Here is a 20,460-nt window from a genome sequence, read left to right on the forward strand (position 1 = left end):
AGACAGAATTTACTGAATAAAATGACTATGTCTAGAACCTAGATAGTCATATCTATTAGCGAATACAGATCTAGTCCTTTATAGTAAGTACATGCAGCACTTGCCAAGAAACGTGCCCTACTTAATATCTGCGCATGCCCTTGGGCAAGTCACTTCAGCTTTCCAAGTCAACTTTGCCCACCAGTAAAAGGAAGGAATTGGATTTTATGATTTCTCAAGTTTTTAAGCTTTATGACTCATTCTGTGACTTTCACTTTTTATTTGATGTTTATTGGCACATGAATTACATAGAGGCAACTCTCGCTTTTTAAAAAGTTTGCTGCAAAGTAGGTGGATACTCTCCTGCAGTCCTAGTGGCGTGGTTCAGTCCTAGTGGCGTGGTTCATTTGCTCAGCAAATTCTTCAGGTGGTGCCTCCACACAGCCTGTGTCCAATTAATTCGTCACCCATGTTCAGTTCATGGTGTCCAGACTAGATTTTACTGTATCTATCACTGTCCTGAATGTTCGCTAAATTTACAGTGAGTTGTAAGAACTGCTATCAGCACTTAAAACATAACACCCATGTATGATTTGATCAAGTTCTTTTTTTTTTGCTTCTATTAACCTTAAGTTTTTGTTTTTATTTTCTGAAAACCTTTTACATTTCATTTTCTGTTTTAATGTTATGCACTCAGATCTTGACAGCATTTGGTAAGCATATGTGCCATTCGTTGCCGTTGTTTGGATTTATACATGGTATTTGCTTTTCTTTGATGTGCACATGCTGACAGCTGTGATATTTACAGCCAAAAGACTCGGCTTTCAAAATGTGAGTCCATTTGTCTGTAAATTAGTCCTTTTTCAGAGCTTGAGTTCTTTATGACAGGAAAAGCCCATATCAGTCTCATTAGTGACAAGTCATGCAATGACTTGTTTTAATGGACATTAGTGTTAGTGGCATAGGATTTTTTCTCTGCCTTTATTATGCCAGTGTTTTCCCTGTTTGGTGCTGCATGGAATAATGGAAATAAATGCTACCAACCACAAATGTACTGTCCCTGGCCAAGAAAATCTAAGGTCACAATAAAATCCAACATTTTGGCCTGATCTTTTGACCTGACATTCCCCAAACAGTTCATACAAACTTTTTTTTTGTAGTCATACACAAGATTAAACTTGGCTTTTATTTTTGTTAAGCAGGCTTGTGTGTTGTTGGTACATGTAATTATAAATTTTTTTTTCAGGTGTACGGAAACTGGACTTTTGGAACCATTGTTTTTACAGTCTTAATATTCACTGTAACTCTGAAGGTTAGATTTTTTATTTATTCAACTATATTTAACACCATTTTTTGTAATACTTTCTGGTCTTTCACTAATGTCTTTTTTGTCTTTTAAGCTTTATTTTTATTATGGGTTGTCATCCAACTCTGAATGCTTACCAAAATATGTATGATATTGGAGATTTGGGCATTTGTATAGTATTTGTGAGTTACTTTTTTTACTGTTTATTATCTGTCCTCTTTATTTGGTTTTCATTTTTTTTAATTCGTATGTTATACTTATGTTAGAAATATCTTCCTTCTTTCCAGCTATTTTCAAGATGTTATAAGTGGTATATAATCAGACTGTGTGTGTGTGTGTGAGTGTGTTACCATGTTAAGTACTTGAATATTAAAGTTATATATTTGTTCAAGAATGCCAGGCCTTAAATGAATTTGGGTGCTTAAGACAGTTCAGCGGGATATGTATGCAAAAGAGCTTGGTAGTGATGAAATTTCATATAATGTATTCATCACTGAAATTTACCTAGATTCATGATCACATGGGTAAAAATACATAGCAGGTAACATGCAAGAAGGATAGTTTTGGCAAAATCATTGGCAGTAATGTGGTAATGGCTCTGAAGCCTTGATGAACACTACCCTTGAGGCTCATGAGTTGGGGCGCTCACCTAGTTGAAAGCATAATCAGATTCTTTTGATTGTTACAGTAATAAACACCTCACATGGGATCCAAGAATGAGTTCCCTTAAATAAATTCTAATATGCCCCATGGTCAGAACTAGAATTCAGAGGTATAATTGACAGTACATTTCTAATCAATCCCCCTCTAAAATTCTATTCCTGGTTAATTTCTTACACCTTAAAGAACTAGCATATGTTTGCATCTACTATTTCCAGTAATATTTTAGGCCTACCAGAAATGGTACAATTCATCTCAGTTTAGCTACTTACTAGCAGAGTATATATAACCTTGGCTTTCTCAGTACCTCCATTTCATCTTCTTTAAGATAGAGGTTAAAATAGCACCTACCTGTTTTAGCATTGTGTGTGTGTGTGAAGTGGATGATACATATAAAGCACTCAGAATGGAGTCTGGCACATAGAATGTGCCCAGTACAATAAATGCTAGTTGTTACTCATTCCTGTGTTTTACAGGATGATGATTTGAAATGGAAACCTCCCACCCTTTTTCCTCCTAGCCTTGTGTGTGGCCTCAGGGCTTCCAAGTGCCTTTCATAGTTAAAGTTGGCCTTACAGCAACATCTTTCAGTGAGTCCCTCAGAAGACATCCACTCCCTGTTCTTTGGATGGATATTATTGTGACATTTTCCCTAGCAGCCCAGAGGGTGAGAATTCAAGACTGGGCTACATTAACAATGTTATCAATATCCTGTTTATGGGTGAGAAATTGTATCAGAGAGCTGCGGAACATGGTGTCGCAGCAAGTATGGAAACTGAGATACCACCTCCTCTTTGATAATTAAATGCCCTGGATATTAATTCGTGTGGCCCAGAAATTATCAGCAAGCGAAACCGACCATACTTTCTTGGTTTTAGATTGCATTTGAAAATAACACTCAACCCTGGCAGGAATATGAAGGAATTAGAATCTAGGACAGCTGAAAATATTAATTTAATTGAAAGATAAGGGTTTTTGCAGTTGAAAGGCACACTGCATAGCCAGACCCATGATCCATTGCTACATGAAGCAGGCGCATAGAGCTAGTTGCCTTTGTATTCAGGTACTCCTATCTGTTGTGCTTGAGCTGTCACTACTGTTTTTGTAGTTTGTTTACCTTTCCTAGCTCCCCCTTCCCTCTTCTAGTGCTTTTCAGTGTACCTCCCTCCACGAGCTAGGGCTTCTCCTTTTGCCATCATTTCCCTGGCCGCCACTACCTGAGGGCTCGAGGCTTAGACTCCTAGATGTTAGTTACCATTACCTCATTCTTTGCCCTTCCTTTACTAGTGAGACATCTCTAGCCCCATCCCTACTAGCCACTTGCTTGACCACATCTCCATACCTGTATTCCAGAGTCTAGAGGACTTAGGGCAGAGTTAAGCTCTTTCATATCCTTGCTTTTTGAAAAACCTGGACCTTGTCCTGATTTTAGTTCCATTCTCTTCTGGAAGCCTGGCCCATGCCGGGTCCCCTGTAGGTATCATATTGTATACAAGTAATCAGATACCACGGTGTATTACTGCCTGGTGCAATGTTTACCCATCATGAAATCTCTTGTGTTGTATCTTTTCAGCTTGCCTTGGATACTCATTTCTGGACATGGATAAATCACTTTGTGATTTGGGGTTCTTTAGCCTTTTATGTATTTTTCTCATTCTTCTGGGGAGGAATTATTTGGTAAGCAGATGTACATGTGTGAGTAATATGTAAATAACAAAATAGGTATATGTATGGTATATTGTACATGCAAACATTAATTATACTTTTAAATTTTGATTATATAAGGTGGCAAGTATTCAGTATAAATGCACTGGAAGTTACTTCTACACAGTAACACTGCTAATTTCAGTGAGATTTCAAATACAAGTTTGGACTGCACGAGTTCCTCAAAAGACCTCCCTTCTGGTAGCCTCTGCCCAAATCTTTCAACTTGAAAGTGTGTAAACATCTCTATGAAGTGAAACTAATTTCTAGCTTGACCTCCCATGTGATTCCTGGTGGAAATACTCATTCCGTAAATTTTCTACACAATATAGTGGCTGTTGGGTATATTATTATCTGCTTGGCCCTCATTCTCTCTTTATGGTACATAGCTGTCATTCATGCCACTGCAGAGGTGCTCAAGGTATGGAATACATACCAGTTAATACTCAGTGGGTTATATCTTAAAACCACCACCTCATTGTTTGGAGGGATAAAGGCAGATTCTACAGCTTGGCCTTAAAATTCATTCAGTTCACTTTGGTTTCATAAGTGTGTATTCAGGATTTATTTTATGCAAGGTACTCTGTGGGCTACAAAGACATAGACTGTACCTCTGCCTCAAGGAGATTACAGTCCATGGAGGGACACATGGCTGTGATTGGGGGAGTTAAAAAGAATGAAAATAAGTTAGATTTTCAGCACCTTTACTTACCCACAACATGGAGGTTAGGGACCAAACTGCACCCCTCCCCCCAATTCCTTGCATAGTCGAAAATCCACATGCAATATTTTGACTCACCAAAAAACTTAAAACTACAGTCATTCCTTGGTATCTGCTGGGGATTTATTTCAGGATTGTTGTGAATACCAAAGTTTGTGGCTGTGCAAATGCCTTATATAAAATTGTATAAAACTGCAGACAGCCCTTTCCATTCGTGGATTTGCAACCACAGATCAAAAATAATGTTTTCCATATACATTTAGTTGAATCCATGTATGTGAAACTGCAGATACATAGGGCCAACTGTATACTTACCCATGTGTTCAAGGGCCGACTAGGTTTTTTTTTTTTTTTTTAAGATTACTGTTGTTTTCATTAACCAGTGGCTTCCCCTGATAAGGATGTCAGCAGCAGAGAGCATGGCTAGAGTAAGCCCTAAAGATTCCAGGAGTCCATATTTTCACTGGTTTGAGCAAAGTCACACATATACCACATTCCATGTTATCACAGAGATGTGAGCACCATGTTTATATCGCTTGAGACTTAATTGGAAGAAACTTGTAGTGTTTTGAAAGGCTTTTTAAAAAAAAAACCTTAATAAGTAGCCCTGGCTGGTGTAGCTCAGTGGATTGAGCATGGGCTGTGAACCAAAGGGTCGCCAGTTTGATTCCCAGTCAGGACACGTGCCTGGGTTGTGGTCCGGGTCCCCAGTGGGGGCCGCATGAGAGGCAACCCCACAGTGATGTTTCTCTCCCTTTCTTTCTCCCTCCCTCCCCCTCTCTCTAAAAATAAATAAATAAAATCTTTAAAAATAATACAATAAAATAACCTTAATAAATAAAAATATGAAATACTTAATCACTTAAGGAAGTACTGCTCCAAACAGTATACTTACAGCATATATTTGGCACCTGTGTAGGTAATTATTGAGGCAGTGAAGCTAAACCTCTATTTTCTTTAATAGTACACAAATGAATCAGTTAATTAACCAAATGTAATATGCAATTGAAGCTCTGCCACAGTACCATAATTCTATGAATCTAACTCTTACCATATACTATCCCTTGTTAATGTAAATGAATCCTTTAAATGATTGATATCATAATACCTACTTCAGTTCATTACCGATACTTAACTAATAATGAAATATTAATCTTTATTTTGTTGCCTGTAGTGTTGTCCTTAAGTAGCACTTGAGTTGAGCTACTACGTGAACATACAATTTATACAGTAAAGCAACCAGCAAAATGTGACTAGAAACCACATGAAGCTTCAGCTGAATGCTGGTTGCGGCTAATATCTCAGGACACATTCAACCCTGAGGCATTGTAACACGCTCCTTGTTGGGAGCGGTCAGTGGGAATGATGATTTCCGAGACCCAAACCCAATCCTGTAATACCTTCTGTTTTCACTACTCCCCTGCAAAGATCTATAGACGCCATCAAAATAAAAGGAATGAAGGTAAAAAAACAATCAAAGGAAACAAAACTCTAGAGCTATTAATCACAGAGCATTGTAGGTACCACGCAAAGGAATACTTTGTGACTAGCTGTCATTTGTCTGTTGAGCCCTGATGGTTCGATTAACTAACTGCCTAGAAAATTTGGGTGCTTTTCAAAACTAGAGTGTGGGTAGAGCTCTGAAGCTTTTTTTTCTGTATGGTAGGGACCCTAGAAAGCATGTTTATCCCAGACCTCTTACGTTTCCCCAGTTCACTGTTCTGCTCACAATTTTTTAATCCTCACCTGAGGATATATTTACTGATTTTAGGGAGAGGGGAAGAGGGAGAGAGAGAAAAGACATCGATGTGAGAAGCATTAATCAGTTGACTCCCGTACATGCCCTGACTGGGGATAGAACCCACAACCTAGGCATGTGCCCTTACCAGGAAAGAACTCCAGAACATTTTGAAGTGTGGGACGACACTCCAACCAACTGAGCCACACTGGCCAGGGCTATTCTCACTTTTTATCCTTCAGTCTAGTCCTCATATGTATAGAGCTACAAGGTTTTTTGTTTTTGTTTTTGTTTTATCATGTTACATAAGCATGCACAAACATCAATTTTTAATGAGAACCAAGTTCATGTTCAGTGAACACTATGTGTGATCTAACAAACGGGACCAACCAGTTGTCTGTGGAGGGCTCCTAATCGGAGGATAGTCTAATGTGAATCCCGACCTTGAACAGCAGCTCTGTGGTGCAGCTCAGGCAGGGGAAGAACACCTGTTTATGCTTCTCAGTAGCCACGTAACAGTAGTTCAGTGCATGACTTGGAATGAAATCCAACATCAGAATGAGGGGCCCTCCTGGATTTCTGAACTCCAAAGTTTAATGTCCTATTGGCAATATTCTTTGTCTGTCAAGCTATTTGGCACACACTAGTACTCAATATGTTTGTGGTAGAATCTTCCCGTTTGAGAGAGATAAGCTCTACGGTTCTTTTTGTATTTATATAGAGATTTGAGAGGGTTATAAAAATCTTTTAAATTTGGAATATAGAGCATAAATCTACTCCCATATTTTAAAAAAAAAAAAAAAACAGCCAAGGAAGTAAAATGCTATTTAGTGTAAAAAATAACCATCATTTTTCTTGCATATCTTTGGAGCCTTAACATTTTCTAATGTAAATAAATATTTTCCAGTTGGCAGCTTTAAAGTTGATTGCTTGGTTGTTTTAAAGTCAAGTGCATTTGCCCTGGCTGGTGTGGCTCAATTGGTTGAATCATCATCCCATTCACCAAAAGGTTGTGGGTTCAATCCCCCATCTGGGCACACATGGGAGGCAACCAATCGATGTTTCTCTCTCACATCAATGTTTGCTCCCCTTGCTCTCTCTCTCTAAAATCAATAAATATTTTTTAAAATTAAAAAAAAAGTCAAGTGTATTTTATTATCTTTTTTCTTTTTTTAAGGTTTTTTAAAATTTTATGTTTAGAGAGAGAGGGGAAGGAAGGGAGAAAAAAAGGGATAGAAACATCAATGTGTGGTTGCCTCTTGCACACCCCCCACTGGGGACCTGGCACCGCAACCCAGGCATGTGCCCTGACTGGGAATCAAACTGGCAACCCCCTGGTTTGCACGCTGTCACTCAGTCCACTGAGCCACACCAGCCAGGGCCATTTTTTTCTTTTTTGATTATCATTTCTTGTCAAACATTTGATAAATGAAATGTGTTTACTACTTTTGGAATGTTCTACAGAAAATTATTTTTGTTAATGTAAATAAGGAAAATTCCTTTTAAATACAAAAGACACTTTCAGTTACACTTCTGTTTCACGTGACATGAACTGATTTGTTTTTCCATTATGTATTTTCTTTCCACTCTAGGCCTTTTCTCAAACAACAGAGAATGTATTTTGTATTTGCCCAAATGCTGTCTTCTGTATCCATATGGTTGGCCATAGTTCTTCTAATATTTATCAGCCTTTTCCCTGAGATTCTCCTGATAGTATTAAAGAATGTAAGAAGAAGAAGCGCCAGGGTAAGAACTAAGTTAATATTACAACCTGATTTTTGGAAGGAGCTTCGATATCTGCCGTGAACTAAAAGCCTTATTTAGAGAATTGCATTAGTTACAGCATGTTAAACCCCTCCTTACAGGTTCATCACTTAATTTCCTCTTCTGCATAAAAAGTATAGTAAAAACTTCGTTATCCAATACAGGTGGTAAGTAGATTCCTTAATAGTGTTCTATGTGACCGTTAGCAATCCATATGGAGTATCACATATGCTCCCTATGGAATTTTAAATGGAAAATGATGTTTTTCTTTAGCCTAAAATATTCACACCAGGAATTTCCACACCAACATTCCAGCTTGAACCTTAGAAATTTCCCTGTGGGTGCGTTTGCAGATTTTTTTTTCAGTTGATAATCCTGATTTGCCTCTTCAAAACCTTTCCCCTTCCTTTAATTATAGTGCTGCTTAATCTCTGAGTTGCTTCTAGCCCTGTCTGTCCAGCAGTATAATTGAACCAAAGAAAATCCCCTGGATGTGGTTTCTATATCCTTACCCTCCTGAACACACTTGTAAAAATTCAAGATGGTTTTATAAGTGTGTTTTTATTGTTGCTGCTTAAATTGTACATTTTTTTTTTGCGGGAATGAGAAGTTACTACCCTCTGTCAGCCTAATTGCTTGGCACCTGCATTGCCTGATATTTTTTGAACATTTCTAGAAAAGTCTTCAAAGTGAGAGGGGTAGATTAGCCTGGAAAACAAAAAACTTCTGGCAGATTTTGACCAACACATTAATTAAATATGTCATTCCAGTCAACATTAGCTCATTTTGCCAAACAAAACCCTGTTTCTGTGATGTTGACACCAACTAGATCTTGTAGCCCCTCCAAGGCAACATTTTTAGGAACTAGTCTAAGCTATATCTGTCTGACCTATTTGATCACATTTCTGAACCAGTTTAGCCACAATACTGCTTTGTTTGATTTTTTTTTTTTTTGGCCTATTGGATTGATAGAATCCAGTGGTTGGTTCATGCAGACATAGGGAACTAAAATAATTATAGTGAGAATATCTTCAATGATTAGATCCGTATCCTTAATAAAAGAGGCGTATCATTGATACAAGTCAGGACTGACCCCGTCAAAAGCAATAGACTATCAGTGGCATAAGCCACATTGATTCTTGCTGGACGAGGCCGGTCAGTGCATAGTTAAGTGGTCAGAATGGGCCTTAATTCCCTGCTTCTGCAGGCCTAATGGGTAGAACTGAACACAATGAAGTTAACCTAGCTAAGACTGCCTTAGTCTGCTCTTCCATCTTTCCAGTAGACTCCTGACTAACTCCCTCTAGCCTGGTGTTTAGTCTGAGGATGGGAAAGTGACATTTACTTGTGTGATTATATGTTAATATCAGTTGAACAGAGGTAAAACAGACTGCTATAATACGTTATAATTGCTCCAGTGGCAATTTGCATAAAGCCAAATAAAGAATGTCACAGTAAAAAATGGTTTGGTACCTTTTTATAATAAAGAATTTGTCTTGGAAGGATCTCTGAGGTGTCCTCCCATTCTCTTTATTTGGGAGTACACTTTGGGATGGTCCTAAATGTTTTTCTTATTTGGAGTAATGGAGCTCCTAGTAAATAATGGCTCCTGCCCAGCTTCATGCTCTAAACATAAAAAATCTCAAAAGTCAATACCTTCAAACATATCTTATCCTCTTTTTTGGGCCCTTCCTTTTTTTAAGATTTTATTTATTTACTTTTAGAGAGGGAAGGGAGAGAGAAAGAGAGAAGCATCAATGTGCGGTTGCTGGGGGCTGTGGCCTACAATCCAGGCATGTACCCTGACTAGGAATCGAACCTGTGATGCTTTGGTTTGCAGCCCGTGCTCAATGGGCCCTTCCTTTAAAAAAACTAGATACTTAGGTGATAAGAGTGATTAACAGACATGAAAAAATTAGATACTGGCTGAACATGACTTTTACATAAATTAAATAGTTGTTAAATGGGAGGAGGCTACAAAGCAGTCACAGATAAAGACGAGAACATTCCTAATTTCTGTTGAAAGCATGCAGTCCTTGGGACCACAGCCCTTTTTACGTAGCAAGCATACAACATTGCCAGGCATTCAGCATGAAATCTGTTTTCCCTGGTTTATGTACATCGTAGGAAGAATTCTAGTGTCCGTGCTGTAGCTTGGCATGCTGACGTGCTAGAACAATGAGGAGACTTTCCATCATCACCTTCGTGCATTCAATCATTCATTCATTCATTCATTCATCCCTACCCTCATCGAACCAGTGAACGTGTTGAACCACCTAATGATGAACATCTCTCTTTACAACCAATGTCTGAAAGTCTAAATGGTTTTTCAGACTCTGTGTGATTTTGAGAGTTACAGATGAGACCGAATGTTGTAGGAGCTCAGCGGTGCTGCCACTTTTTTTTCTTTTTCTTTCTTTTTTTTTTTTTTTTGCCATTTTTTCTCTTGTGAGAAAACACAAGAGTAAAGTAGTAAATGTGAATGCATAAAGGCCAACTAAAACATCACAGCCACAGTGTTCTGATAAGTCACAGGTTTACATAAGGCCCTATTTGGCCATATCAAAGTGGCAGAAGCCACTTCTAAGATAAAGGAAAAAGCATATCTTAATGATCAACAGCCTGACATCCTGAGTGACTTCCTGCTTTGTTCAGTATCCCTTGCTAAGGCATTGGCCTCATTTTAAACAGGGGCAAAAGATTCTTTTCCACTAGGTTGGCCTCTTCTTACCTGACAGACTCCCTAATGGGATAAAGGATATGTCCCTACCTAGAGGTAGAAGATGTCCTGACCACCAACCAGGAAGCATCCTGGATACTTTGTATCCATTGCCAGAAATGTCTGTGGCAAGTAAACTCCCAGTGCTATCCTCACATGGATCTTGGATGGTTCCTGGAGAAGGAAATTTAGCAGCGGGTCGTGAAACTGGCTCGGTGGGCTTTGAGAAAGAAGCAAGCCATTTATATGTAACAATTACAGAAGCAGCCTTCTGGTGACTCCTATTCAATTTATCCCACATTCCCTGAGGGTCCGCTATAAATTAGCTACTGTACTAGGTGTTGCTAATTCAGGGATGAATCAGATAAGGCCTCAGCTCATAAGGGGTATCACCCTAGTTAAGTTATAAAGGGGATTCATATTATATAAGCAGAATAGTGGAGTCAATGGTATGGCTTGTTTTAAGACAACTGAGGTATTTCAGTGTCTGAGTCACTCTCTCCTGAAGCCTCCAGTAAAAAGGCTTGTATAACGGCATGAAAGAACTTGTACAGCCAAGTTCTGTCATGGCAGTAACATTATAAACAGTTCTTCCATCTTCAAAAAGGTGAGGGGATTAAGAAGTACAAATTGGTAGTTACAGAATAGTCCTGGGGGTGTAAAGTACAGCATAGGGAATATAGTCAATGATATTGTAATAACTATGTATGGGGCCAGGCAGGTATTAGATTTATCAGGGTGATCACTTTGTAAGTTATATGAATGTCTAATCGTTTTACAGCTGAAACTAATCTAATATTATACAGTAACTATAATTGAAAGACTTTTTCCTATTTAATTTTTAAAAAGTGAGGGGTGGAATTTCTGCTATCTTCACATATAGGTGTCCTCAGTCATTTAACTCAAAGGTGTAGTTAAGCTAATATATTCCTTAGCTATATTTTCAGCAGCATGCTTAATTATTTTAAAAATTTCTAAATATGTTTATTGATTTTAGAGAGCAAGGAAGGGAGAGAGAGGGGGAGAGCGAGAGAGACAGAGAAACATCGGTATGGGAGAGAAATATCAATTTGCTGCCTCCCATACACACCCTGACCAGGGATCGAACCTGCAACCTAGGTATGTGCCCTGCCTGGGAATCAGTCCCCCAGCCTTTTGGTATACGGGATGACACTCGAACCATCTGAGCTACACCTGCCAGGGCACACAGTGTGCCTAATTTTTGAGCTAAGAGTCCATCGTTAAGGATCACAGGGCTTTTCTATAGCTTATAAATTGACAAAGCTGCACTGCCATGCTGCTGACAGTGCATGATGAAATTTCAAAGGAAACTTAAAGTTTAGGATTTTTGGTATTTCAAAAGTTGCGTTTCCCTCTGAGCACAATTGTTGAGCTGTCTCTCAATCAGTAAAATATATCTAGGCTTTCTGGCCAAGCAGTAAATATCACTTCCCATTACCAATGGAGGAATTTTCCACATATCTTTATGTAAGTTTTCCCATTTGAATCACCACAGTAAAAAGGGAGGCTTGACTCTGCCTATTAGACATAGCAACACCATAATCCAGCAGGAAGGGACCCAACAATATGGCAATGCCTAGCACTGGATGTCTGCACAAACAAGCAGAAATTTTCCATTATGTAGGGAGTTCTTTCAGAGTGGAAGACAAGGAAGAATGTCAGCTGTCTGAACAAAATTCTAAAAGAAAGCACTTTGAAATTTTTAGGAATGAAAATTTATCCTTGTAATAACAATGGTGACAATCATCATTCTATTGAAATGCTGACAGTCACCTACGGCCGTTGGTTCTGAGGATAACAGTCCTGTGAACTGGATTAGACAAAAATAAAGTTGAATTCGAACATTGTGGCTGTTGAGATGGATCTTTATGCATTGGCCTCTTTGACATGCTGCTAACTGAGCTGGTGTCAAAGGTCTCTAGATGACTGCAAAGGAATGTGGAAATGTCATACTGTTTCAGCTCATTATCTCCCATTCTCTGCCAGCTATACAGTTTTGATTGCTTCAGATACTCTTTCCATGTTCGGTACCACCTTCTGTACTTTCATATTTCCTTTTTTTCCTTGATAAATAACATAATCTATAGGCCCCTAAATTTTGTGCTTCACAGAAATAACTTTATCTCCGATGGCTGGATATAAGGTTTTGCGTGGGCCAAAATGTGTTTGCCGTTGCAGTCTTAAATAGATACGCTTGCAGAATAAACATGAGGGTGGGGGACTTTGTCATGATGTTTGCCCGCAAAATAGAAGACAACGCAATTTTCAAAAGTGTTCTAGAAACTCAATATTTCTCTAGCTATATTCATTTGCAATTTGCATGTTATCAACACATCCCCAACTTTCCTTAAGGTAAAATACTAATAAAAAATGTAGTAATGTTAAAACAGGAATAAATCAAAGTAATTTGCCTTTAAAAGTTTATTTATTGGACTCTGCTGGATACATATATTGCTTTAACTGGTTTCTTTTTTTAAGCCTATTTTCGGTAGTTACTAAGTAGATAATGTGGGTAATTGGCAGCATTGTTAAACTTATTCCACTAGTCCACCACTCATCTTCCGTTTTGCTTGGGCAATGCCAAAAGCTAGACTGTAAATTAGCTTATAACTTCAGGCATAGAATAAGAAAGAAAAACATAACCTTTCTGGTTTTCTGATGAAACTTTATCAATGTTTACTTTTTTCCTGGGCGTTTTAAAGGTAAAATGTACAGCTCCTTAGCCTAGCCTTTTGAGGAGCTCTCTGTAAGAAAGAGGAGGAAACCCATCACATTGTGTTAGAATAAAAGTAGTCAAGCACTGACTCAGAGGTAAATGGGACTAAAGTGTGCTTTCACCAAATGTTTTCCCATCGTGTTAGTTTTGAGTAGGTTTTTAACCCGCAGCTGCCCAAGGGCAGTCAGTCTATCCCTTCAGATTGTATTTGTGCAGTTGGCTAGGGGACATAGTTGCTTCAAGGCAGAGTGGTGGTGAACCGTGGACATAGACCTCGGATCGACGGATTTTGAACAATGTATTTATTAATGACTTAGTAAATTAAAGATTAGAGATAAGCCTTATTTCAATGAGAAGCATACTTTTTAATTATTTCATTCAAAATAGTCCATTTTCCCATTAACAAATAATTTTACATCGATATACAGAGAAATAGTAGTTTGCACATATAATAGACTATTCCTAGTTCTAACTTCTACTTTTACTTGAGAAAGTAACGTCTTCAAAAATAACATATCATTTTGACTTCAAATTCTCAAGGTTTCTTTTTAAATGTCTTACATTTCAGAGAATATTTACTTTTTTTTTTGTTTTGGTTTCTGCATTTCTCTTTTTTCTACTGCAATTTTCCACCTTTTGTGCAATTGTGAACAAGGTAACGAAACGCCTCCCTTCCTCAGGAACATCTACTATCTTCATGCTTTCTCAAACTTCCAGCAATCACAGTTTCTCTTGGAGTGAATAAGGTGATTTCCTTTCTTAATGTACCAACTTGCTTGCATTCTCATCTGCTTGACACCATTTTCTGATTATGAGGAATTGCTTCTCATGACTCATTTGGATATCTTCTATTGATACTTAAGAGTATTTTGTCATTTTTCTTTAATCATTTGTTCATCTTCTGAGATCGTCACACTGGAGAGGACATGATTTTCAAAAACTTGGACAGTAAGTCTCTGGTCCCATTGATTCCCAGTACACGGTAGAGCCACGGCGTGTTAGAGCTGATCTGCTCACCCAGACAGGAAGGTTTTGCACAAATTTCTCTTTGATACACTGACGGCACTGCCACAACTCTCAGAGGTGTTCACCAAAAGGATGGCGTGGTTTACTAATCAGACCATATTGACTCATCTACCACATAACCTACCAGTGTCATTCCAAAAACCCGAGTTTGGCACATACTACTAATGTCTGTATACTTCTACCATGAAAACAATTCAAGTTGGAGACTTCTTGGGTCTTTTAAGTGTATTCATGTAAATGTTATGCATTTGCTATAGTGTGATCATTTGTTCTTTTAGCCAGAAGAGTAGTCTGTAGAAAATGATTTTTTTTTCTTCTACATTTTTATTAGCAGGTAGGTTAACCAGTCTTCAAATTCTTTAAGTATCTTTACCTCACTATTACAGAGAAATCTGAGCTGTAAAAAGGCATCTGACTCATTATCCGCCAGACCTTCAGTCAGACCACTTCTTTTACGAACATTCTCAGACGAATCTAATATATTGTAACAGGTACCTAGTGTTAAGTGGGCTGGCTTTAAAGAAAAAGATTAACAGCATTATAAAGAAAAAATGAAAATATCACTCTAAATTTTTTCTGCTGTTGGTGTGGTGAACTTTATACTATTCTTTGCCAAAATATAAAGATGCATTACTTGGAATATGGGGAAATATGAATTTTAAATTTGCTAACCCCCAAATAAAATGTTCAGCATTTTTCAGAGCTGGAGAGTAAATACAATATCTTTTGTTTGTAAGGGGCCAGTAGTCACGGCAGTACCATCATGTGAAAATGCTCATTAATACTGACCAAGAAGTATAATTTTGATTTTTAAATGTCATTTGAAACATTGAAAATAAATATTCCAAAATTGCATCTGTATAATATCAAGTCAGTTTAGCACTGCATGTTCTTTTGGGAATTATGTGAAAATAATTTAATGTGTTTGTATCTCCATGTGCTGTGTCTGTGTGTTTGCAGGTTTAAATTTAATGTCCTCGTAAATGTCTAATCCCCAAATATATATTAATGAGCCAGTCTAGTCTAATCACTTTTAATGTCAAGTTTTATTCAAGCTAAATGTTTCAACTTTCAGAGGTAAAATCTCTTCCTAGCCATTCAGGGGGGTGCTAGCCTAATTCTGCATACTGCTCCATAATTAATTTTCCCACAAATGAGTAAATTTCATTTGCCAACAAAAGAATATTTGGAAGGAATTAATATGCTATGGGAGGAATCCTTGAACTCGGAATGTCCCCGCAGGGACCTGTTACCCAGACCTTTATTGGTCTTTTATCCATTATTGGGAATTTAGAGTAATTCATGAATGAGGTTTACAAGCTTGTCAGCTTGGAAACAACTCTATACAGCTTAGGGCAGGGCTGTCTTTCCTGAACACGTAAAAATGAATGCTTATCGTGAAAGAAATTTTAGGTCAGTTCGTTTTGAAGCTAACAATGGTGAGTCCACACCTCATAGGCCCCCTCTCTTGCTGGCCGTCAACTTCTTCACGCTCCAGCGAAGAATAAATATTGAACTAATGGACTGATTTCATCGGTTCTCCTATCTCCTACAGTTCACAGTCTGCATCTGCCATACTATTTTGGAAGCTGACTGGTTTTGCCTCCATCGGCGGCCCCCTACCCCCCATTTTGAGCAGCTTGCCTGCTTATATTTTCCCTCAGTGATGACTCCGCTTCCCAGTAGCCTTTAAAGTCTTTGACTCTTTTGTCCCAGATAGTCTTGTCCTAAGCTGTGTGGTGCATTTTAACTATACTTTTTCCAGTAAATTTTGTATCCCCCTGGATTGCTGTCTTTAGCTTGTTCTGTGGTTTGGGGGACTAGGCTGGGTCTCAGACCCTGCTGCTGCTTTTGGCCTCTCCAGGGCCTTAACTCGTGTAATACATAATAGACAGCTAAGGGAGTTGTGCTTTTCTTTAGCACTTGTTCTATTTTAACATGCTCATTTCTTCCAGGAATATACATTCGCGTGGCATTAGTTCTCCTCCAAGGAAAATATTTGGCAATTAGTTTAGCCCCACTGAGCTTGTCACTCGAGTGACAGTGGCAGTCTTATTTTCATTAGTCCCCATGACCCTGCTCTCTGAAAAAGCAGTGTGAGAATGTGGAACATAAAGAGGAATTGAAGGTACCGTAGAGGACTTCTAGTCCAGCCACGGCAAGGAGGGTGCACCTTCCTTGGGAAAGAAATGGGAAGGAAATAACACACCCCATTAAAGCCTTCCACTACTCAGGTTTGAAAAGGTCGGGTTCTAGAGTAGAGAATCAAAGTTAGGCTCCTTCCCTCAACGTAAGATTTCTACTTTTCAACATACCAGATTCACTCAGGGATCCGTTGGCCTATCATGACCCATCCCGATCATAGCATTTGATAATATTTAGAGGACAGAAAAAAATGCACAATTTTCTTTAGGGAAATTTCTCTGTTTTCTTAAAAGATAATGAACGAGAAAAACAGAAGAGTTCGTTGACCCATAGATACATGATCTTCCAAGAAGAACATTAACTTCAGTATTACAGGGAAGAGACATGTTTCTTTCAATAAAGGGAAAATACTTTCACAACAACAGTTTTTCCAAACAACACTCTCTTCAGACAATCTCTGCCAAAATGTACACATCCAGAAACCAGTCATGGATGCATTCACTCAGCATGCCCCGAGCATCTGCTGTGTACCAGACACCGTGCTAGGCGCTGGAGATAGATAAATAAAACATTTTCAAGGAGCTCCCGAGCTAGAGGATGGGACCTGCTGTGGGAGGTAGTCCCAGTGGCAGCAGCTGTCAGGAGAGCCCTGGAGCGGTCCAAACGCAGAAAGCAAGCCTGAATCTCACTCTGCTGACCAATGATGAAATGATTAAAAACTGGTGATTGTGTCACTCTTTCTTTTTCCCTGCATGTGAATAAAACTTGGCACTTTAAGACAGTTGCTTTCCTATCGTAACAAAATTGACTACTTGATTTATTCTTGAAAATGCTATGCAGATGGCTTCACCTTGCTCTTATTAAAATAAGCCTTTTAACTCTGTATATTTTGAATTTTTCAGAATCAGAATCTTGAACTGCCTATGTTATTGTCCTACAAGCATATTGACAGTGGTTACAGCTAAAAAAGACAGCATGAAGAAACAACTACAAAAAGTTATCATCTCAGGATACTCAATATGCAACAAACTGAACCGCTCTGTTATGTCTAGAGTTCAGAATAAATGTCCATTAAATACCAAATGACTATCACAATCATTTACAGTTATTGTAAGCAGCCATTATGGCCAAAGCTCTAAGTTATGAATGACATGAAGGTTGAAAGGAAGAATATTTAGAATTTCCAGCTTTAAATAGAATAATATAACTTTCCAAATGGGTGCTCTTTTAACCCATGAAATTTGTGAATGGATTTTAATACAATAGTATAAAATAGAAGTCATGCAATGAGAATGAATAGATTTTGCTAATATGTCTTTTCTTTTTGCCTGGCGGAAGATATCGGCTGTTTGGACCACATTTCTTGTTCCTGCTGAATGATAATCTTAAATTACTTTTTCAACATATGAAAGGAGTACTTGAAAATTCAGAAAGACTAGATGATGATATCAATGCATCAGATAGAATAATTAATCCTTTCCATTTACCCACTTGCTAAATTTGTCTGAATAAAATATCCTTGCCAAAAAAAAATACCTTGAACATGTACGTGGAAATAATGTTAGTCCTGGATGTTTTTATGAGAATCCAAAAAATGTATTTTAGTTTTGTTCTTCTGAATGAGTCCCATTTAATGGGTGCGTGGCTACTAGATTTGCAAATAAAACATTTCTAGTCACTTAGTAACCCCTTAAAGTAGTTCAATTATAACAGATTTTTTCCTATATTAGCCATACTGGGATGAGGTAAGGTGAGCAAAACCATAGTTCTGTAAAAGTGAAGGTCATTCTGAACATCAGTCTTTCATAACTTTGTAGGGAGCAAGTAAGAGTAGCTTCTTTCAGACTTAATGGTTTTAATTTGAAAGAGGCTACGTGTCTGCATATATTCAGCACTTTTTTCATTGCCAGTTTGGGAGGGAAGGATCCACCCCAGGACGGTGTGTTTCAGCCTGCAGAGCCATGACATAAATGTTGTCTCTCTCAGCAAACTCGGCTGGGTCACGGTCTGACTCTAAACCGTGAGACCCACCTTGGTAAAGCCCTCGACTTCCTGGGCTAGAAGGAGCTTTTAGCCTCTTCATGGGTTCACTTCAAACATAAAAGTAAATGTGAAATGTCGTCATTACATGTAAACATGAAACATACTTTTTTTATATATCAATGACATGTGACTACTAGATTGAAATGGTCTTTTAAAAAGTGTTGTCATACCAGTTTCCATTTCTGTTTGCCTGTACTGTTATTAGTGTTTATATTGTACCCTTTTGGAAAAGTATTGGGTTCAATCGGTACCACTGTGTTTATATAGTCCATATGGCACATTTGATTCTTCCCATATCTAGTTTGTGTTAATGTTTAGGTGTGACTTTTCTTAAATTTTAGAAGGACATAATTTCACTCGTCAGAATCATTTCATCACCACTGACCCATTCTCACTACTGCGTTTGTTCTCATCTATCAGTATTATTTTTGAGTTTTTTTGGTTTTTTTTGGTGTCATTCACACCTTACGTACATGTTCCGTGTTCTGGTAGCCTGTATCTAAAAGCAAAGTCTGGATATTCTTTGCCTATTCCAAAGAGCTAAAAAGAGAGACCCAAGAAAGCTTTGGGTGTTTGATTGTTGTTCTTATTTTCATTGTTGTTGCTGTATTGTTACTGTTTTATGTAAAAACTCGAGGGACTGTGAATACAAATGAGAGAGCCACAGTGGAGAAAGAAGGTCGTTTCATGCAGAGCCATTGGAGATTTAACATAATCAGAATATCCATGGTAGTGGAAATAAAACTGGTGGCCTTTAAAATTTCTTGCAGCCAGCGAGAAAGATGAGTAAGGGGGGGCTGTCATGTCTCAGCCACACATGACACTGCGCTCCAAGTTCACAATGGCCATGACGTATAATACCATGGTTTAGATCCTTGAGGGGACCTGCCTCTCCTTTTTGAGAAACATTTTATTAATGAGCTATAAAAAATGGCTAATGTGGGGTTAACAGATGGAACGACTTGAAGTAAGCCATCCAGTATGCCCAGCACTATAACTAACTACCTTATTTTGTGACAGAGAAGGAGAAAAGTGTAATAGTAGGATCATATTACATCATTTGAATAATTTTGAACCATCAATGTCCTTGTAATTTCACAGCTGTTGTCCATTGTTTGAGGATGTTATCTACTAAACTGAAAAAATTAATTCCATACCTACTACATTTACACCAGCAACAGTATGAATGGAAGCATAAATTTGCAAAATTCATAATAATTTAGTAATGACATTTTTAATAACATGCGGTATATAAATGTGCAGATTTTAATGTGTGTTGACAAAATAACTTTTCAGCTTGCAAAATGGGACTGCAATATGACATTTTTCACTTAGGCAATTTTTTACATCTATGTTGTTGCTTTCTATAATGAATGTGAATGCCATCTTTTATGAATGCAACTTGCCTTTTTCATGACAAAAATTTTCTTTGATGTAATCAATAAACTTTGGTATGATACAATTGACATTTTAGCCTCTTTTTTGGAAAGATCTGTTTGGCATAAAACAATATGGAAGCAGTTTGGTGATGGGAAATAAGTTTCTAATTTCCTCTTTGCCTGTACAAATCACAAAAGATGGACCATTTCTCCACGCGTTCAACTGACACTTTACGGCAGTATCTAATTTTGTGGAGGTCACAATATTGGCAGGGGTATTCAATAAGACTGTATCTTGTCACCGCATAGATAAAAGTCCGGCCACATCAGCAAATACAATTTGAAAGTCTCCTGTGTGTTTGGCCGTGCGCACTTGCTGCTGCCCATGCATCGGAAGTGATGTGATTCATGGTCTGTGTCTCCATCCCATTGAAATCACTTGATTCTTAAGTAGCCAAAGACGCAGGGATTTTACAGTAGCTTGGAACTCGGTCCAAAATGTCTGTGTGCACCTCTCTCTCCCTCTTTCCCTCTCCCCC

At 38.1% G+C, this 20,460-nt stretch overlaps 1 protein-coding gene across 2 annotated transcripts in view; it reads left to right on the forward strand.

Annotated features, from left to right (window-relative positions):
• Positions 1-20,010, forward strand: part of ATP11C (ATPase phospholipid transporting 11C) — a 184,949-nt gene extending 164,939 nt beyond the window's left edge. Inside the window, exons 26-30 of one of the 2 annotated variants that reach the window (XM_045839388.1) lie at positions 1,226-1,291; positions 3,519-3,622; positions 7,701-7,854; positions 14,741-14,845; positions 17,402-20,010. In XM_045839388.1, the coding sequence (XP_045695344.1) occupies positions 1,226-1,291; positions 3,519-3,622; positions 7,701-7,854; positions 14,741-14,842 (426 nt within the window). In that variant the 3' untranslated portion in view covers positions 14,843-14,845; positions 17,402-20,010. The remainder of the gene's footprint in view (positions 1-1,225; positions 1,292-3,518; positions 3,623-7,700; positions 7,855-14,740; positions 14,846-17,401) is intronic. The other variant, XM_045839387.1, reaches the window with a different exon arrangement.
• The last annotated feature ends 450 nt before the right edge of the window (positions 20,011-20,460 follow it).

This window comes from Phyllostomus hastatus, unplaced genomic scaffold (genome assembly GCF_019186645.2).
Source record: "Phyllostomus hastatus isolate PE091 unplaced genomic scaffold, TTU_PhHast_1.1 phas_contig_30, whole genome shotgun sequence".
NCBI lineage: Eukaryota > Metazoa > Chordata > Mammalia > Chiroptera > Phyllostomidae > Phyllostomus > Phyllostomus hastatus.